Here is a 20,078-nt window from a genome sequence, read left to right as displayed (position 1 = left end):
GTTTCAGTTCATGCCTTTGCAAGCTTAACTTTCATAGAAATTAATTTGAGAAGTTAGAAGACTTACATTGCTCACCATAGCTCCGTTTAAATGAGTGCCTGTAGCTGAGCTCTCCCTGCTAGCTGAGTGTCCCTTCCCCCAAGCGCAGATTCAAAACATGCGGAAATGGCTCCCTCTGCTGGCTGTAGTCTTTAGCCTTTGGCCAAACGTTCCTCCTATGATGCAAATATCGTCAATTTGCATCATAGGAGGAATTTTTCCAGAAATAAAATGCATAAATCTCTTGTCTCAGGGGGATATGAGGGGGGAAAGCACAATCATTTGAATATACTCCAGGGTTTCTACTGATACAAGGCCATATGCTAATCGCTGAAGTAACCCTTTAACTCAGCCTGGGGCAAACTCCAGGCAAGTTGGTGTCACCGCCAAGGCCTAGAGGTACCCCACTCTCCTCAGAGAAGTGATAGCAAGGAGAACAGCCACCTCAAGGGTCAGGTTCTTAGCTTCATCCGACTCCCGTGGCTCAAAGGGGGCCTCAGCCAATCCTTCAATTACCACTGCCAGATCCCTGGTTGGAACTCAGGAGCCGCAGGCTTCATCTTCCGAGCCCCACGGAGGAACCGTACAACCAGATGGTGCCTACCCAAAGGCCCATCACTCACAGGAGTGTGGAAAGCTCTAATGGCAGCCACGTACACCTTGAGTGGGGACGGGGTAATACCCGCAGAGAAACACTCTTGGAGGAACTCCAGTACTGAAGCCACTGGGCAGTTAACTGGGTCCACCTCACGCTCTCTACGCCAAGTAGAAAAAAACACATTCCACTTAAGGCTGTACAGTCTCCTTGAAGACGGAGCCCTCTTCATCACATCTGTCGGCAGGCCAGCCGGCAGGCCCTCAGGGGCCAGACGCAAGGCTCCAAATTCCCAGCCGGGGGTAATATTGTGCCCCCCGCCTGAGATAGGAGATCCCTCCTCAGAGGGAGCTGCCACGCAGAGGACTCCCGGGAGCAAAATGATCGGGGGAAGGTGCACAGACGCAGCCTCTGCCATGCCTGCACCATGGCATCCAACCCCAGCGGGGCTGGATGCGTGAGAGAAACACCACAGTGGGCAGTGAGATGTCTCTCGAGACGCAAAGATCCACTTCCACTGGGCTGAACCTCTCGCACATGGCCTCCACCAACTCTGGGTGGAGCCGCCACTCCCCGGGCCTCAGCCCCTGCCTCGACAGGATTTCTGCTCCCTGGTTTCGGTCCCCGGGGATGTCCATCACCCTGAGGGATGACAGTTCCCCCCTGGGACCATAGGAGGGCCTGGTGCGCCAGTCTGCATAGAGGGCGTGACCTAAAGCCCCTCTGATAATTCAGATACGATACTACGGCCTCGTTGTCGGATCGCATTGGGACATGGTGGCCGTGGAGGTCCAGGAAAAGGCTCTTCAGAGCTTAGTAGACCACCAGCATCTCGAGGCAATAGATGTGCCAGGAAGAATGCCAGGCAAAACTTTCAGCAAAACCCAGACCATTCCACAGTATAAATGGGCACCATATTTTTTGCAATATACTGTTACGTCACAGACAAGGGAAAATGGGGCGAGGACTCAAGTGCAGGAAAAAATTAATTTATTAACAAAATAAAACATAAAAACAAAACAAACACCTACAAGGGGGCAAAACACATAATAGACCATAAACTAAAACTCAAAACATACCAACAGAAGTCACTGGGGGACCGGGAGACGTAGACATGAAACAAGAATCCGACACCGACTGACAAACACAAGGAGCTTATAAAGGGAAGAAATCAAGAGGGAACAGGTGGGAGAAATGAAACACTAATCAGATAACAAGGGGGGAGGGATCAGACAATTACATGAGCACATGCTCAGAACAAACCCACATGTGCACACAAGACAGGACAGGTATGTGACATATACAGTATATCAAAGGTTTATTAATTGATATGCAGATCAAATTAACTTTTATTAACAACAGTAATGTGCAAAAAAAGTATAGGGAAAATTTTAATGTTATGCTATTTAATAATATGCTAATGATATTATTAAATATAGATTACCATTGTTCTTCAATAGTCTCACACTGAACTGACCGACAGCTTCAGTGATTATTAAATGAGCTCTTTACTTGCTTTCTGTGTAATTCAGTTTTTCATGAGACTTGGTGACTTCGTACTTTCTTCCATATATTAGGGAGTGGAAATGGCTAATAAATCAATAAGTGCTCTTCTGCTGCTGGTTATAGTGGTGGGCACTAATAAAAAATGCTTGTTTGCCACAAAATGGATTAAACATTAAAAAAAATAAACTAAAAGACTATTTCTTTCACAAGACCCCTTTAAACTTTTAGTTGTACAAAACCATCACATTAAAAATAGCATATATAGGATATTTAGAGCTTTGAAGTGCTGGAAATAAGTGCAGTAAGTGTACAAATAAGTGTACGAAACCATTGGAAAGTGCTTGAATTTCAATCTCAAAAGGTTGTACGAATCCTGAGATAAATAATACACAATAGAGAAGAAAAGGCCAGCACAACTTCTGTTTTAATGCAGACTTAAAGTGTACCCTAAATGGTGTTTGTGCCCAATGCATTCATCTCTTACCCCAACACTCCCGATGTGAGGAACACGACCCACAGATGGCCCAAGTTCAGGGTGAAGGTGTAGATCAGCATCCCCACAAACGACAGCAGATAAACGGAGAGAGTCGTCTGCCTGGCAAGACAAAGAGGAAGATTATGAGCTTGGCTATTCCAGACATTTCTATGAGCATATTAACAGCTACACACACTGCAAAAAAAATGCTTTCTTACTTAGTATGTTTCTAGTCCAAACTTCTGAAAACTCTTAACACAAGAAGTATTTACTAGACAAGCAAAAGTAATTGTCTTGTTTTGGGGAAAAATAACTCAAAATGAAGAGAGTTTTTGCTTAAAATAAGATAAATAATCTGCCAATGGGGTGAGAAAAATAATCTTAATTCAAACAAAAAACAAGATTATTTTTCTCACCCCATTGGCAGATTATTTATCTTATTTTAAGCAAAAACTCTCTTCATTTTGAGTTATTTTTCCCCAAAACAAGACAATAACTTTTGCTTTTCTAGTAAATGTTTCTTAATGTAAGAATTTTTAGATATTTTTAATCTAGAAACAAGACAAAAATACTAAGTAAGAAAAGCATTTTTTGCAGTGCATAAAAGAGCTTTCAGCTTTGTTGCAGCAATTTGTATGGAAGCCCGTTTCCGCCTCTAAATAAAAAATAAAAAGAGTAATTGTGACTTTTTATCTCAGAATACTGACTTTATATCACGCAATTGTGGGAAAAAAAGTCAGAATTGTTAAATAAAAATTTGCAATTACTCTTTTTATTTTTTTATTTAGCGGCAGTAAACGTGCTTTGATAGATTCATCATACATTATTAGAAAAAAATTATCCTAAACAATTTACAGTTTGCGTGAGTGCTCCTGGGCATGCACCAGGGGCGGAGCGGCTAATTGGGCTTAAGCCCCGAATGTTTTGTCAAAAGCCCCGAATCTTTTAGTTAAAAAAACAACAACAACAAAAAAAACTTTAATTTTGTTTCATTTCCTCTCAGTCTTTCAGACAGGAGCGGCAAAAAATGAAACAAAAGCTCTATTACCGTGTGTGTGGCGGTCAGCAATGCATCGCACATCACTCAGCTTGTTTGCCAATGCCAACTGCCAATAAAAACTAACTAAGAAGAATATGCATCTTCTTCGTCGTTGTCATCAAGGATTGGCGGGCTTTTGTATTTCACCGGCGCAGTAGTTAACTATAGTTACATAACATGAACACTACACATTGTTTAAAAGGAACACTAAACCTCACCGGCCAGAGAGAGATTCTGCGTCAGACTAAAGTGTTACAGGTTTGTGAATCCGCTGTTGTAACACTTGAGTTACATGACTGTATTGCTGGGTAGCTAGCGAGTTAATGTTAGGTGTTACTTATTAAGGCGAGACACGACAGGTGAAAACATAGTCAATTTTGAGATTTTGGGCCAGTTTACACCCTTAACATGTAATCTTTCATGTCAAAATAAAAAAAGGCAACATTTAAGGTGGTTATTTCATTATATTTTGTCACCGTGCGCCTTTAGATTTCTACCTGAAATCATTCAAAGTTATTCTAACGTGAGCTTCCGTACCGTCTCCATTCACAGAAACATGCCATGCCTGGTATCATTATAAAGCTCTCAGTCTCACACACACAGCGCTGTCTAATCCAAATATGGGCATTTCCTTTGTAGAACTAACCAACCGCGAAAGTTTTCAGCCGGATTCTGATGTAGCAAATCTGTCAGCTAAGCACAAAGTAAACCAAACTGAACTCTAAAGATTAATAATGATGTTTACACCAAATTCCAATTTTACCTATGCAGGCTAACTTAAAAATAGTCAGATAATGGTTGCCTTTTTTGTTTGCTAGGGGTTAAAATGAGTCATCCTTAACATTTTTGGTGTTTTGGATTTACTACAGCTGGAGAACAGTTAAATACAAAACAGGTTGTAGGCTCTACTGGGTGATTTTTTTAATTATTTTTTTTCAGATAGTATATAGATTTTTAGGCATTATATTTTCTCAAACAGCCTGAAAAATAGTGCATTTAGCTGATGTAAATGGAAAAAAAATGTCCCCGGTGGAGTATACCCCCGGACCCCCCTAGGTTTGGACTAAGCCCCGAATGTTTACATAGTCTGGCTCCGCCCCTGGCATGCACACATTAATATTGCGTCATTTAATGACTGTATTTGCATTATTGTAAGGGTAGGTTTAGGGTTGGTTATGCGTTTTCTGGTAAGTAGCAAATTTATTTATTGTCATTTTATTGTGAGATTTTTCCTCACCCCTTTCTAGCCACAACTCGTCTTCTCTGTTTGTAGTGCATTTCTGTGGCAGAATTAAGCGCCACACACTAGCCTGGCATGTAATCTACATCTTTTGAGTTGGTTTCTGTGGTTTTGTGTGTACGAAGGGGAAAAAAAAAGATTGGCTTGGGAAAGCTCTGGCTTTGTGGAGGTGGCCTTCGTTACTAGGGTTTAACGTCAACCCTAATTATACACACCCGACCCAACTAATCAAGTCATTCAGGCTTTGAAAAGTGTGTGTTGGAGATGGGTCGGAACTAAACTCTGGCACTCCAGCAATTAAGTGTGACACCCCTGTTGTAAAGTGAGTTTATGAGACATGTCTGAAGACCAGCACAAATCCACACATATTTCTAGGAAAAGCATGTTTCATAATCATAACCTGCCTCAATAGAAAAACAAGATTCCTGTGCATGATCTTTTATAACTCCCTCTGAATAAACAGTGTATTGTGAAGAAGCACTGCTCAGCACAACCACGCGTGAGGAAACGGGCCGCTTCACTGCCGGTGATTCTGACTCAAACGGACGACTCTGAGCCGATTACAAGAGCCAGGATGATGTGTGCTCATTCCCTGGGCAGCTTTCAAACCAGCGCTTCACAGGAGATAAGAGAGAGAGAGAGGGAAGAGTCTCCATAATGAACACAGAAGGAATGCACTCACAGACAAATACCCTATTTTTCAAACTGGGTATGGTTGTAAAACTTTTTTTAGCAACTAAAACTACCCTTTTTTTGCTATATGTAAGTCTGAAACTTTTAGGCACATTTGTCTACTACAAATATCAGCCATTTAAATTTCTTCAACTATATCACTGAGTTTGTGAGATGAGGACAAATACTAATTGATCCTTTGTTACAACCTACCCCACTACTGGGTAACACATACTAGGGTAAGTTGTAACACATGCTGGGGTAAGATGTAACACATACTGGGGTAAGATGTAACATACTGGGGTAAGATGTAACACATTCTGAGGTAAGATGTAACACATACTGAGGTAAGATGTAACACATACCTGGGTAAGATGTAACACATACTGGGGTAAGATGTAACACATACTGGGGTAAGATGTAACATACTGGGGTAAGATGTAACACATATTGGGGTAAGATGTAACATACTGGGGTAAGATGTAACACATACTGAGGTAAGATGTAACACATACTGGGGTAAGATGTAACATACTGGGGTAAGATGTAACACATACTGAGGTAAGATGTAACACATACTGAGGTAAGATGTAACACATACTGGGGTAAGATGTAACACATACTGAGGTAAGATGTAACACATACTGGGGTAAGATGTAAAATACTGGGGTAAGATGTAACATACTGGGGTAAGATGTAACACATACTGGGGTAAGATGTAACATACTGGGGTAAGATGTAACATACTGGGGTAAGATGTAACACATACTGGGGTAAGATGTAACATACTGGGGTAAGATGTAACACATACTGGGGTAAGATGTAACATACTGGGGTAAGATGTAACACATACTGGGGTAAGATGTAACATACTGGGGTAAGATGTAACACATACTGAGGTAAGATGTAACACATACAGGGGTAAGATGTAACACATACTGAGGTAAGATGTAACATACTGGGGTAAGATGTAACACATATTGGGGTAAGATGTAACACATACTGGGGTAAGATGTAACACATATTGGGGTAAGATGTAACACATATTGGGGTAAGATGTAACACATATTGGGGTAAGATGTAACACATACTGGGGTAAGATGTAACACATATTGGGGTAAGATGTAACACATATTGGGGTAAGATGTAACACATACTGGGGTAAGATGTAACACATACTGGGGTAAGATGTAACACATACTGGGGTAAGTTGTAACACATACTGGGGTAAGATGTAACACATACTGGGGTAAGATGTAACACATACTGAGGTAAGATGTAACATACTGGGGTAAGATGTAACACATATTGGGGTAAGATGTAACACATACTGGGGTAAGATGTAACACATATTGGGGTAAGATGTAACACATATTGGGGTAAGATGTAACACATATTGGGGTAAGATGTAACACATACTGGGGTAAGATGTAACACATATTGGGGTAAGATGTAACACATATTGGGGTAAGATGTAACACATACTGGGGTAAGATGTAACACATACTGGGGTAAGATGTAACACATACTGGGGTAAGTTGTAACACATACTGGGGTAAGATGTAACACATACTGGGGTTATTTTACTTTCTTACCTCAAAATTAGATTATGTAATTTCTGCTGTAGCTTCAGAATAGATAGCACACAGACTGGAAAACCTCCATGTAGGATCGTAAAGGAAGCCAGAGGAAACGTCTCGGTTACGTATGTAACCCTTGTTGTTAAGATAGGAGTCATATGACAGTTTCAGTTCCCTTTCAGTCGGTCACTACGATATACGCCGTACCGATGAAATGGGATCATTTCTGGGAGCCCCTATCAGCTTCGAGATATAGAAAACGGGCCAATGAACATCGGCGTGCGTGCTTTGCATATCGCACCCCGCTCCGCTGCGCGGGTATAAAGCGGAAGTGATCGCCACGCACTGTTGTTTTTTACTGAGGAGCCGAACCCATGGCTCGAGCTGCAGTGACGGTACAGCAACTGTGGTGACGGAACGTACGTCTCCGTTCCCTCCTTCAGGGAATGAGTGTTACATACGTAACCGAGACGTTCCCTTTCAGTCGGTCACTACGACGTACAATTACTACCACTTCCAGCACCCTGCCGGAGTCCCTCGGACCCCGTCTAAATGGGCGGGGAATTTCCTGCAGGGAACACTGCCATCCCACAAGACCCAATCAGTGGACTATTGGATAACGCTGGGAAAGCGTGCCCCTGGAGGCCGCTGCGGAAGCCACACTACCCCGAAAGGGGATACCATGTGGAAATTACACCTATGGACTGGCCGTGGGCAGTACAACATACAGAAGTCCCAGGGGTGGCCCCGGCCCTGTTGGGCGAGGGACAGTCACCGCACTGAGACGGCAGAGCGGCCTCTGCCGAGGGAAAGACACGGGCTCGCCGTAGGGAGCCGTCCGTGGAGAATACAAATATGGGACCGCCGTGGGGGTCACTACATATTGAACCCAGCCTAACACAAGTTCCACAATGCATACAAGTGTTAGACCTGGCGTCAGACACCCTGCCACATCTGACTGCCACGGGTTGCGGAGAACTCGACAGGGTTTGCCATTCTGGGGAACTCGACTGGAGCATATAAGCGCACGTATCCGTTCCATGAGGAAGGGAGTGGCGCAGCAAACCGACACTAGAATGGGCACTCCGGTGCTACCGGCTATGAGAAGTGAGTACATGGGAAGATACCGGCTCTACACGTAGGCTATCAAATCTAGCAAACGTGTTTGGTGTCTCCCAGCCCGCAGCTCTACAAATATCTGTAAGCGAGGCGCCACGAGCCAGCGCCCAGGATGAGGCTACACCCCTGGTGGAGTGGGCTCTAATCCCGAGCGGGCAGGGCACGTCTTGGGATTCATATGCTAAGACAATGGCATCCACTATCCAGTGGGCCATCCTCTGCTTGGATACAACCTTTCCCTTCTGCTGTCCTCCGTAACAGACGAAGAGCTGCTCTGAGGTCCTAAAGCTTTGTGTTCTGTCTAGGGTTGGGCATCGAGAACCGGTTCCAACTTGGAACCGTTTAAAAAAATAACGATTCCATTGGAATCGTTTAGAAAATTTGTTTTCGGTTCCGATCATCGGTTCCAAACACGCAAGTTTTGGTTTTCATGGCCACCTGATTTCCGGTGCTTGCGCGCCCGCTTGTTCTTTTAGCCATGGAAGCCCGGTAAACGGCACTCTGAAGTGTGGATTTATTTCACTTTTAAAAAGCCTGGGTCGGCACAGTGCGACTAGTGTTGTCAAAAATATAGAAATATCTGAAATATCTGAAAAGATACGATAGCCTGCTCAGTTTCTACAGTATCGATCCCAGCTGCGCCCTCCTCTCCTCTCCTTCTCTGACCGACAGCGAGTTGACGCGCAGCCGCATATTCTCACTTAGCCCGGTTACACGGCGAACGCGCGTTCTGCTGGACTTTTCCTTACGACAGCGTGTTAGTGTGTGTGATCGGTCTGAATTTCGCGCGGGATTGCACATAATTCTACGAATCCCTCAGATTTTAGGCTCACATCTGAAGCGCACACACACACACACAGGGGTGCCGCCAGAAATTCTGGGCCCTATGGAAAACAAAATTTCTGGGCCCCCTACAATTTTTACAGATAAAATTTAACCCAATAAACATGCCCTGTATACTTTTAAAAAGATATTTAGCACATTGCATAGTTAAAATGTCTAAAGATGAGTACAAAGCCTACAAAAACAAGAAACAAATATAGAAAGATGTACTTGTTTACATAAAAGGGAGAACATTAATTATCTCAATTGCAATTGCAAGCACAACAGAACATATTGTACACATATTGACATATATTTTACATGAACAAGCTTTAGCTGGGTCAAACTGCTCTATCAGGAAACACCAGCTAGAACTAACTCATAATTAAATCAGTCAAGGAATAAAACTAGCTAGGGCAAAAGGGCTCAAAATCAAGACACACCAGGAGTAATGCCAGGTGTGTCTTGGCATTACTCATTCAACCTATTGCAAGTCGATTTATCATCACAAGAGTCTTGAAAATATATTATGAAGGTTGAAAAGTTACCTAGTGCTGCTTTAAGAACATCAAGTAAGACAGCATTGATCGTAGCAGCAGCACTGTCACGTGACAGAACATGGCAAACTGATTTTGTAATTTTTGAAGCGTGTAGATTACTTTTTGTTTCGCGCTCAGGCTCACCTTGTTCGTTTGAGACGGGGACGGGGGGCGTGGGAGAAGGGTGTGCAGCAGCCACTGAATCTGTGTCTACGAGACATGATAACCCGGAGACAGCACAGCAGAGATGTATTGTTGGATGTAAATTATAATTCAGTAATTATTTTAGCTAGATAAAAGCAGGTCATGTAGCAACAAAAATAAGTAGGCTAACTCTGAAAGTTTTGGAATAACGTTAGAGGAATAGGGCAAGCTGCCTTTCTTTTTGAAAAACTGTGTGACATACTGTAGACTTCGGCGTTCTCTGTCTTCTCTTTCCTTCTTTCCGTTTTTGATGCCCCGACTTTTGATGTGACATACCTGCGTGTGTGACTGTCTGCCAGGGGTGGTAAGTAATCAAGTAAAAATACTTTGATACTTTACTTAAGTATTTTTTTCGGGGATCTGTACTTTACTTGAGTATATTTTATTTGCATCTACTTTTACTCTTACTCCACTACAATATTAAAGGCAAAGTTTACTTTTTACTCCAATACATTTCCCCATGCCCGCTCCAAGTATTAAGTATTTATTACACTTGATTTCCAAACCGGTCTGGTCGGTCATGGATGATCCAGTCGGGTATAGACTTGGAAAAGCTGGCAAGTCAGGTTTGCCACACTAACGTTAGCTCAGTGTTTCCCCAACTTTTTTATTTTGCGGCACACAATTTACTATGAAAACATCGGTAACATTTTACAATACAGGTGCACTATTATAATTCATGCCTAACTAATGCACAGATAACCATGAGTTAATGTATTACTAATGAAGAACTAAACCATTTATTAATGATTATCAGCAACTAATGAACATTCTCTATGATTAATAGATTAAGTAATATATGAATTGCTATTAAATATGACATCATTAATTCCCTAATAACATATTACATTAACTAATAATGTAAATTCATGTATTCAAAGCCATGCATTTCGACTCTCAGTTGTCTGTTTAATTCATCATTAATCATAACAATTGGCAAAATTATAATATGACTTTACTTGTTGAGGCACATGACTATTAACTAATTGTTACGTAATATGTCATTGTGGTTATGGCTTTTGAATTAATTTTGAATTAGTTAATAGTATCTTGCTCCTCATCTGTTTTATGGAGCTAATGTTATGGAACATGTCTGTTTTAAGTTAACCACTATACTGCGTCAAGGTGCTTCATTGTCTCCTATTAATTGCAAATCTAACAAATTCTTAATTGCAGTATCTAATCTTATCATTTGTTCAATTAAAGCATTGCATATCAGTCCCAAAAGATTTTATCTGCTTAATTATTGATATTTACAGTTAATTTGAATATTTACTTTTTACTTTCGGTACTTGAGTACGTTTTAAATCTGATACTTTTGTACTTTTACTCAAGTGATGTTTGAATGGAGGACTTTCTACTTTTACTGGAGTATTTTTTTATTTAGGTATATATACTTTCACTCGAGTATAACTTTTGAGTACTTTTACCACCTCTGCTGTCTGCGCTTCATCATAGCAAGTGCAATAACCAAGAGCTCACGCTAGCGCGGACCGCGCAGGTGGAATGAACCATTGTGAGGGAGGGGGGAGAAGGTTGTGACTGACATTTTGAAATTAGTTTTTTAAATATAAAATCTATGGTCAAAACGGACAAAATACACATTTACTGCATGAGGGGCCCAAGCACATTTAATGTATGTATAAAAAAGAGAAAATAAATAAGAAAAGAAATAGGGGGTCTGCTCTTCTGGGCCCTAAATCAGTCTGGGCCCTTAGAATCGTCCTAACCTTCCACCCCTTTACGGCGCCCTTGCACACACACACCGTAATAAAGCCCCCTCTGACATACAAGGGCAAATATTTGCTTCTTTTTCCAGCTTATTATTGGTCAAATACAATCAACCAAATTGTCAGTGCACATTTTGAAGAGTATTAATGTAAACACAGTCATGAACAATTCAGAAAGAAATGAAGAATGAGTAACAGGAACAGTGTTCAGGATCCATGAGTGCGGCAGTTCTTAAAGGGACAGCGGTCATTTGTTATTCAAAGTCAAACTACAAAAAGACAAACGATCACACTGCTCTTGACTGATCAACGTGTGTAACTTTAATGGTTTTATATGAAACTATTTAATTTTTTGCAAAAAACATTATCCAATGTTATTTTAAATTTAATTAGCCACTTTGCATTTTTTAATTCAGTTTCTTACCTGAATGTTAGACCTACCTGAAACAATAAAGCAGTCTTTCATTTATATATTTTATTCTGTTTTATTTATTTGTGCTATTTTTTTGTAATATGCTTATTTGTTCTTATTTAATTACTGTTTAGTCGTCTTTTTAAATAAAATTTACCATTCGAAATCAAGCTTACTTGTGCTGTGTGTAAGCTATTGCAACACAATTACCCCGTTGTAAAAAATACATTGAGTTAGCAAATATTTATGAGAGAATTTTAATAGTAATTGATCAATGTTTATATAGGAGACTTTCAAAAGACAGACAAAAAAAAAATGTATATAAAAAATATCTAATTGACAGTATATGCAGCGTTTTCCCCCCATGGTATTGAAAATAGCATTGAATATCGATGTGACATGTTTTGACTCCACCCCTCAAAGAATCGGAATCGAGAATTGAAAAGAACCGGAATCGAAAGTAAGAATTGGAATCAGAATCGTTCAAATCAAAACGATGCCCAACCCTAGTTCTGTCCACATACGTAGGTCCGAAGGGCTCGGACAGGACAGAGAAAAGCCAGGGCTGGGTCTGCCTCCTCCGAAGGCAGCGCTTGCAGGCTCACCACCTGGTTCCGGAAGGAAGTGGTGGGAACCTTGGGCACGTATCCAGGCCGGGGTCTCAGGATTACGTGAGAGTAGTCCGGCCCGAATTCCAGGCACAATTCGTCGACCGAAAATGCCTGCAGGTCCCCTACCCTCTTTATAGAGGCCAATGCAGTCAGGAGCACTGTCTTTAGAGAGAGAATTTTAACTCCACTGACTGCAAAGTCTCAAAGCGAGGTCTCTGAAGTGCACTGAGCACTGAGGGGGGGGGGCAGATTTAATCTCCTCGCACCCCTCAGGAACCTGGCGATCAGGTCGTGTTTCCCCAAAGACTTACCTTCTACTAGTTTGTGATTGGCACCAATTGCAGCCACATACACCTTGAGGGTGGAGGGAGACAGCCTTCTCTCCAACCCATCTTGTAGAAAGGAAAGCACGGCACCGACCGAACATCTCCGGGGGTCTTCTTGATGAGAAGAGCACCAGTCAATGAAAAGGTTCCACTTCAACGCAAAGAGGTGCCTCGTAGGGGGAGCTCTAGCGGAAGTGATGGTGGCAGGCCACATAGAACCTCCGTGTCCCGTCCAGGGACCAGACATTTTCAGAGGTCTGGACGCGGGTGCCAGAGGGTGCCCCGTTTCTGAGTCATGAGGTCCCTCCTCAGAGGAATGGGCCAAGGAGGTGCTGTCGCAAGGAGCACTAGTTCCGGGAACCTTGTCCTGTTGGGTCAGTATGGCACTACCAACAGGACCTGCTCCTTGTCCTCCCTGACCTTGCACAATGTCTCTGCAAGAAGGCTCACTGGGGGTAACGCATATCTGCGTAGGCCCCGGGGCCAGCTGTGGCAATGGGCCGTGTCCGGGGTGGCAAACAGGTCTACCTGTTCGGCCCCGAAGCGATCCCAAATCACCCCAACTGTGGCACCCCAGCCGGGTGGATGAGGTATCCGTGGAGACAATCGCATGCCTGGATACCTGTTCCATGAGTGCCTGATGCACCTGAAGCAACGCCATGGCATGCAGGGTGGACGCGGCCTGGCCACAGGACCTGTAGGCCTTCGCGGTCAGATCGGAAGAGACTCTACAGGCCCTGGACGGGAGCTTCAGGTCCCCGCGCCAGCTGGAGGTGGATGTTGGACACAGTTGCATCGCGACGGCCCGCTCCACCGGCGGGAGACCCTCATACCCCCTGGCCTGTCCGCCGTCAAGGGTAGTGAGGGGGGAGGAGCCACTAGGTCTCCCACGGGTGCTAAACAGTGCTTTCCATGACCTAGTCAGCTCCTCATGCACCTCCGGGAAGAAAGGCACCGGGGCGGGATGCTGAGAACCAGCGCGGCCCGCCCAGAGAAACCAATCGTCCAACCTAGAAGGTTCGGGACGTGGTGGAGGGTTCCACTCAAGCCCAACCATTTTGTGTGTGTGTGTGTGTGTGTGTGTGTGTGTAGTGCAATTTGCTTAGTTTCTCAAGTTTGCTGTGAAAATAGCAGCTCTCTCAGCAGCAGTGAGATGGCGGTTGCGCTGTCTTGTGCCGTCTGGCCGACACGAGCAATTTCCCCCGGCACACGCTTTGTCTCTCTCTCTCTCTCTCTCTCGCAGATAGAAGGCAGTCAGATGCTTCATCAACGCCATTTGGCTCCGAAGTGAATGACAACAGTGCATGGCGATCGCTTCCGCTTTATACCCGCGCAACGGGGCGGGGTGCAATATGCAAAGCACGTACGCCAATGTTCATTGGCCCGTTTTCTATATCTCGAAGCTGATAGGGGCTCCCAGAAATGATCCCATTTCATCGGTACGGCGTATATCGTAGTGACCGACTGAAAGGGAACTGAAACTGTCATATGACTCCTATCTTATCCGTGATTCGTGGAATTGGTAGCGTTACAACACTCCCGGTGTTACAACTATACCAGGTCTCCCCTATATGAGCAACATCCTGTTTTATAACAAATATCGAGAGGTAGATGATAATGCTGAAAACAGAGAGCCGAACACAGATGCTAATCCACTGTATAGGGACATGACGAGAGCAAAGGCAGGAGACACTGCTTGCCATCAATTAGAATATTTCTTCAGGATTCCTGTACAGTCTTGATTTTGAGAAAATGTTTGTGCTTCAGACAGATGCTTCTGAAGTGGGATTTGGAGCTGTCTTGAAACAAGAGCAGGGAGGTGAGTTGCATCCTTTTGCTTATTTGAGTAGGAAACTGTATCCTTGGGAGACAAGGTATTCGGTAATTAAAAAAGAATGTTTGGAATTGAAATGGGCTCTTGATTCGTTTAAATACTATTTGTTGGGATGAGATTTTGTTGCTGAAATGGATCATAGAGCGTTTCAATGGATTGACAAAATGAAAGATACCAATGCCATTTAACTTATTGTTTAGGCGATGCAGCCGTTTAATTTTACTGTACGACATCGGCCAGGGTCAGAAAACGTGACCGCTGATTTTCTCTCTTGCTTACCTTGCGAGAGTTAAGGGGAGGGGGAAGATGTCATAAGTAACCCCTAATTCCTTGTTTGGTTTATGTTACTTGTATAAATGTTAATGTTTGTTTAAATATGATTTGCGGTTACTTTTTCTGGTCTTAAAGGTGCACATTAGATTAGAGAAAAGACACCTAGAGTTTATATTTTCTTTATTCATAATTAATATCTTAGCACTATAATTACATTTTCAGAATTTACCTGTTGTCTCTGGGTTCATGGCTGCAGCATGGTTCCAGGGGGTGAGGTTGGAAAGAAAGTGCGGCCTTCCTGTTCCTCATTTTATGCCATTCTGAGGCATTCTGGGTAGTGTAGCCTATTAGTGTCACATGTATGTTTGTTGCCACCATCCTCCCTCATGAGTTTAATCCAGTCCAGCTGTGTGTAATCATTTATCATCTGTATCACCTGTCCCCCTCGTTATGCCAATCATCAGTGTGTGTATTTAAGTCCTCTGTTTCACTCTGTCTTTGTCCGTCGACGTCTGTAGACCCATCTGTATACCTGTCTCCTTATAGGTCTATGTATACCAGTGTGTGAGTGTTCTATGAAAGAGTTGTATGTTAAAGTCCTGTTCCAAGTTCTTCTTCGTCTTTGTGAGTTGTTATCACCACTGGTACGTGGCAGATCGATGGACCAAACAAAGAAGTAAAGCTATGCTTAGCATTGGTAGGAGTTTTTTTTTCATCCCGTTTTCGTGTTCAGTGTTTTGTTTTCCGTTTTCACCCCTGCGTGCACCATGGACCTTCCAGCAGTCAGGCTCATGTGCCTTGAGCAGAGAGAAGGCTCCCTCAGGAGACATTTAGAATTGTATTTGGATCTCGCCCATCAGACCACCTTCCCGGACTACTGCCTGTGCTTGGTCCTGTATGTGGGTCTCAACGCTACCACACATGCACAGTTGTCTGGGGAGGGTCCTCGAGGGAGCTTTTCATCGTATGTGGAGAGGGTGCTGGCATCTTGCAACTCATCGTTCACCGTTGTTGATGCCACCAGCCCCACTTCTGATCCAGGACCCAGCTCAGTACCACCTCTCTGCGAGGAATGGCACGACGTGCCCACCGCAGATGGAGAGAAGACCATGGCAGCGATGTCAGAGCTTGCACGGGATGGAGCGAGGGAGCCAGACATCTCAACCAAGCCTGAGGGGAACCTGTCTGACCAGGTGTGCGAGCCGACGGACCCTTCCATCGCAGAGAGTCCTTGTGGAGTTCGAGGGAATGGAGATGAGTCCCGCCAACCCTCCTGCCACTGAGAGTGAGTCCTGCCGGAGCATCATGGACAGTTTGTGTTTGTGTGGAGAGACCAGTTTCCTGTACCCCTCATCTCATCCGAATCGGAATATTTTTCGTCAGTCTTGTTAACCCCACCCATCCTCCCTCTCCCACCACCTCTCCAAACTGCCATCAACATCAAAAGTCCTGTCACCAGTATCTGTGTTTTTCAGTCTCTTCTTCAGCCCTCAGCCACTCCTAAAGTCCAGTCATCGCTTCCTCCCATCAGTCCCTCAGCTTTACCTCAGCCTCCTCTCCGCGGCGCGGCTACCCCTCGGATCTACTGGGAGTCATCAATCCCTGGATATCAGAAGCTTGTGGCTCTGCTTTCACCCTCCGAGTGCTCCGCTTTACCATCGCCTCCAGTCGTCCCCAAGGTGACATTGTATATCGTTCCACCATAAGGTCCTTTTTTAATATATTGATATTAATACATCATATGAAAGCTGAATAAATAATCTTTCCATTGATGTATGGTTTGTTAGGATAGGACCATATTTGGCAATATTTGAAAACTTGGAATCTGAGGGTACAAAAAAGTCTAAATATTGAGAAAATCTTCTTTAAAGTTGTCCAAATGAAGTCCTTAGCACTGCATATTACTACTAATAATACATTTATGATATATTTACGGTAGGACATTTACTAAATATCTTCATGGAACATGATCTTAATATCCTAATGATTTTTGGCATAAAAGAAAAATGGATAATTTTGACCATACAATGTACCATATAGTATTGCCACAAATATACCCATGAGACGCACGACTGCTTTTGAGCCCCAGAGAAACAAATTTGAGGGAAACTTGCCACGTTAGCCAAATTTCTTAGAATGTTCCATGTTATCCGGGTATAAGTTGGCTTACTGATGTTGAATGTTGCCTCAAATGACATTTGAATTGCTCTCACTCTTTCAATTTTAGTGCTGTATAATCTTATAATCTTTTTAAATATTTACATAGGTTTTGCTTGCAGTGGAAGTTTGCAGGTTCTCAAAATCAACAATTAAAACACACCCAGTTCGTGCCTCTCGTCCATCCAGTTTGGCAGTCAACCAGATGAATCCTGGTGTAATATACTGTTGAGTTGTTCAAAACCTTCATAAATCTACTAAGCATTGTGGCTGGGGGAAATTTTTAATAAATTGCTTTTGAATATATTAAATATGTATGGGTGTGTGTAAATAGCTGTCATTTAGAATTAATAGAGGTTGTAGCTGTATTGAATCTTGTTAATGTTGTTAGTTATGTTTTGTTTGTGTCACAGTGAGGGTGATTAGTGATCTTGGGATTTTTTTCATTTCAAGGTGCATTTTCTCCTCCCACGTGCCAATACATTTTGTAGTCCTATATGCTTCAAGGCGAATTGGGGAAACAGAGTTCACAAAATGACTGACTCAAAGACTGGCCTGCTTTATAATGTGGAATAACCATGTATCCAGTTAACTTTACTCACTATAAGGGCCACATGAGTTTTGAGGAACATTTACCTATTTTTTTTTTTTTTGCCCTAGACTGAACATGTTGGGATTTATGCAGGCTTGATTTCACAGACAGGGTTTAGATTAAGTCAGGACGAGGCCTGGTAAAAAGAAACAATTAGACTTGTGTGCATGCTGAGACAAAACAATGGCACTAACATTTTAGTTTAACATTCAAGTGCAAATTGCTTTCAACAAAAATGGCTCAAATGCATATAACCCTTAAAGACCTAGAACATGTTTAGGGGCGCCTGACTTGCCTCTACTTTTCTTTGTATTTCTCAGTTACCAATATATCATTTTAAACAGAAGAGCCTGATGTTTCCATGTAGCTCATTTGAAGTCCCAATCGTACATTTTAGTCTGAGAATGGATTTAATTAATAGAATTTTAAGTAAAAATGTGGTGTTTTTACTGTGAACTCAAACAGAACTTCATGAAGTTTGGATTTTTCCTTTATAAAGTTAGCCTTGTTTGTTTTAGACTTCCAGATGAAAAGTTGTCTACATGTAACAAACCCTCAGCAAGTTATAGACATTTATTATAATACTTTTCTAGGCAAAAACAGGTGTATTTTATTTACTGACAATGTGGATGTGTCCAAAAAAGTTCAGGGAGTAAAGTAAATAGAAAGATTGTTATATAATAACAGAAAACTGAAGCAAACATTTTTCTCCAGAGAAATATATTATCATTTGAACAATCTAAAACAAATGCAAACAATGTGAAAAGTTGTGACAACAAACCGTGCAATGAAATATACTGAGTGTAAATGAACAAATGGTGCAAATAATCTAATCAAACACAAGTAGAGCAATATATTGACTTTTGTGTGCTGTGCTATGTGAGAGACTGCTCTACATGTGTATATTTCGGTTTATTTTCATGCAGGCAAATACACACCCATTTTCACGTTAATTTTTCAGAGAAACGTGCATGGCGGTTCAAAAGACCAATCGCTATGTTTATCGGTTGAGTTGATGACAGTTTCATCGAATCTAGGCATAGGGTGGGTGGGTGGGTGGGTGGGTGGGGGGGTTGGGGATTAATGATCAGCAATTGTTTCTTTTTGGCTCAGGGGAACAACCCACAAGGTTTCCTTGACCAATCAATGCTGCGGATTTTGATGACGCATCCACTCTCACTATGGAGCCTGTGAATGATCAATCGCGAGAAAGGGTTAGGTGATACTTCTGAAAAGCTGAGATTCTCCTCTTTATGGTGTATTTTACACCACACAGATTGGATTGGTCTTGGTCTCGACTCGGTCTCGGATTAGATGGTCTTGACTTCATCACTAGTTGAAGAATGCTATGCAGGACTGTGGCTCTCCGGGATTAACAGTCGCCACATGTATTGCAGTTTCTATCTGAAATGAACACTAGTGGCAGTAAAACAGTAACTACTTTTATTCCTTTTCACACAAGTTATGATTATAAGGACAGATTTTTGATTAATAAAGACATTTTACATTTGACTTTGCACAATACTATGTTATGACACTTACAAACAATTTAAATGTAGCAGGTTAGCACTAAACATCAAAATTGTATTTAAATTATAGTTTGATTTACACACAAGGCACACTGATACAACCATAATTCATTCATCTATCTACTTGAATTACAAGTAAATGAAGTCCAAGTTTACTGTGATGAGGTTAGTGTTAACAATGAATAACTATGGTAGCCTACCCTGCAAGGCTGTGAGCACATATTTAGGATTACGGGTCACTTTTTAACCGAATGTAAAGATCAGAGAGAGTTATAAACCCATTGGCACATTTTTGAATCAAGGTCAGCATGATTAATAAACCTCTGATCTGTTCTGGTAAATCCTCTCACACATGATGTGATTAGGAGAAACAATGGGTCTGTTATGGAGAAAAGTGCATTACAGGCATTCGGCTGCTCAACATGAGTCAAAGTTAAGAGTTTTAACATTGTTGGAAAGGTCTAGGGGAAAAGTCAGTCAAAGATCTACACTGTAAAACTATTTTGTTGAAGTTGTATGAATCGCAGCGATGAGATACAGAAAATGAGTGACTCCATGTCCCTGCTTTATAACAGCAGACGCCAACCAGCAATTGTGTGTTATGTGTACCGGTGAGGAGCATATGAGGTCAGTCCTGGAGGGGTCTGGCTGTAAACATTGAGATCGTTCCATCATCTGATGTAATGGGGTTCACAGGTTAAATTGTCAGAGGCAGAGTTTAAACTGGGAGAAAATACACTCTCTCTCATGCTTTCTGCCCGTATGGATTTTGACGATTGCTTTG

General features: G+C 42.4%; 1 protein-coding gene across 1 annotated transcript in view; it reads right to left on the bottom strand.

The window, feature by feature from the left end:
* Positions 1–20,078, bottom strand: part of flvcr2a (FLVCR choline and putative heme transporter 2a) — a 59,226-nt gene that overhangs the window by 18,596 nt on the left and 20,552 nt on the right. Inside the window, exon 6 of the mRNA XM_067456257.1 lies at positions 2,625–2,735. Within this exon, the coding sequence (XP_067312358.1) occupies positions 2,625–2,735 (111 nt within the window). The remainder of the gene's footprint in view (positions 1–2,624; positions 2,736–20,078) is intronic.

Source organism: Pseudorasbora parva, chromosome 10, assembly GCF_024679245.1.
Source record: "Pseudorasbora parva isolate DD20220531a chromosome 10, ASM2467924v1, whole genome shotgun sequence".
Lineage (NCBI taxonomy): Eukaryota > Metazoa > Chordata > Actinopteri > Cypriniformes > Gobionidae > Pseudorasbora > Pseudorasbora parva.
This window is presented reverse-complemented; position numbering and strand designations above follow the sequence as displayed.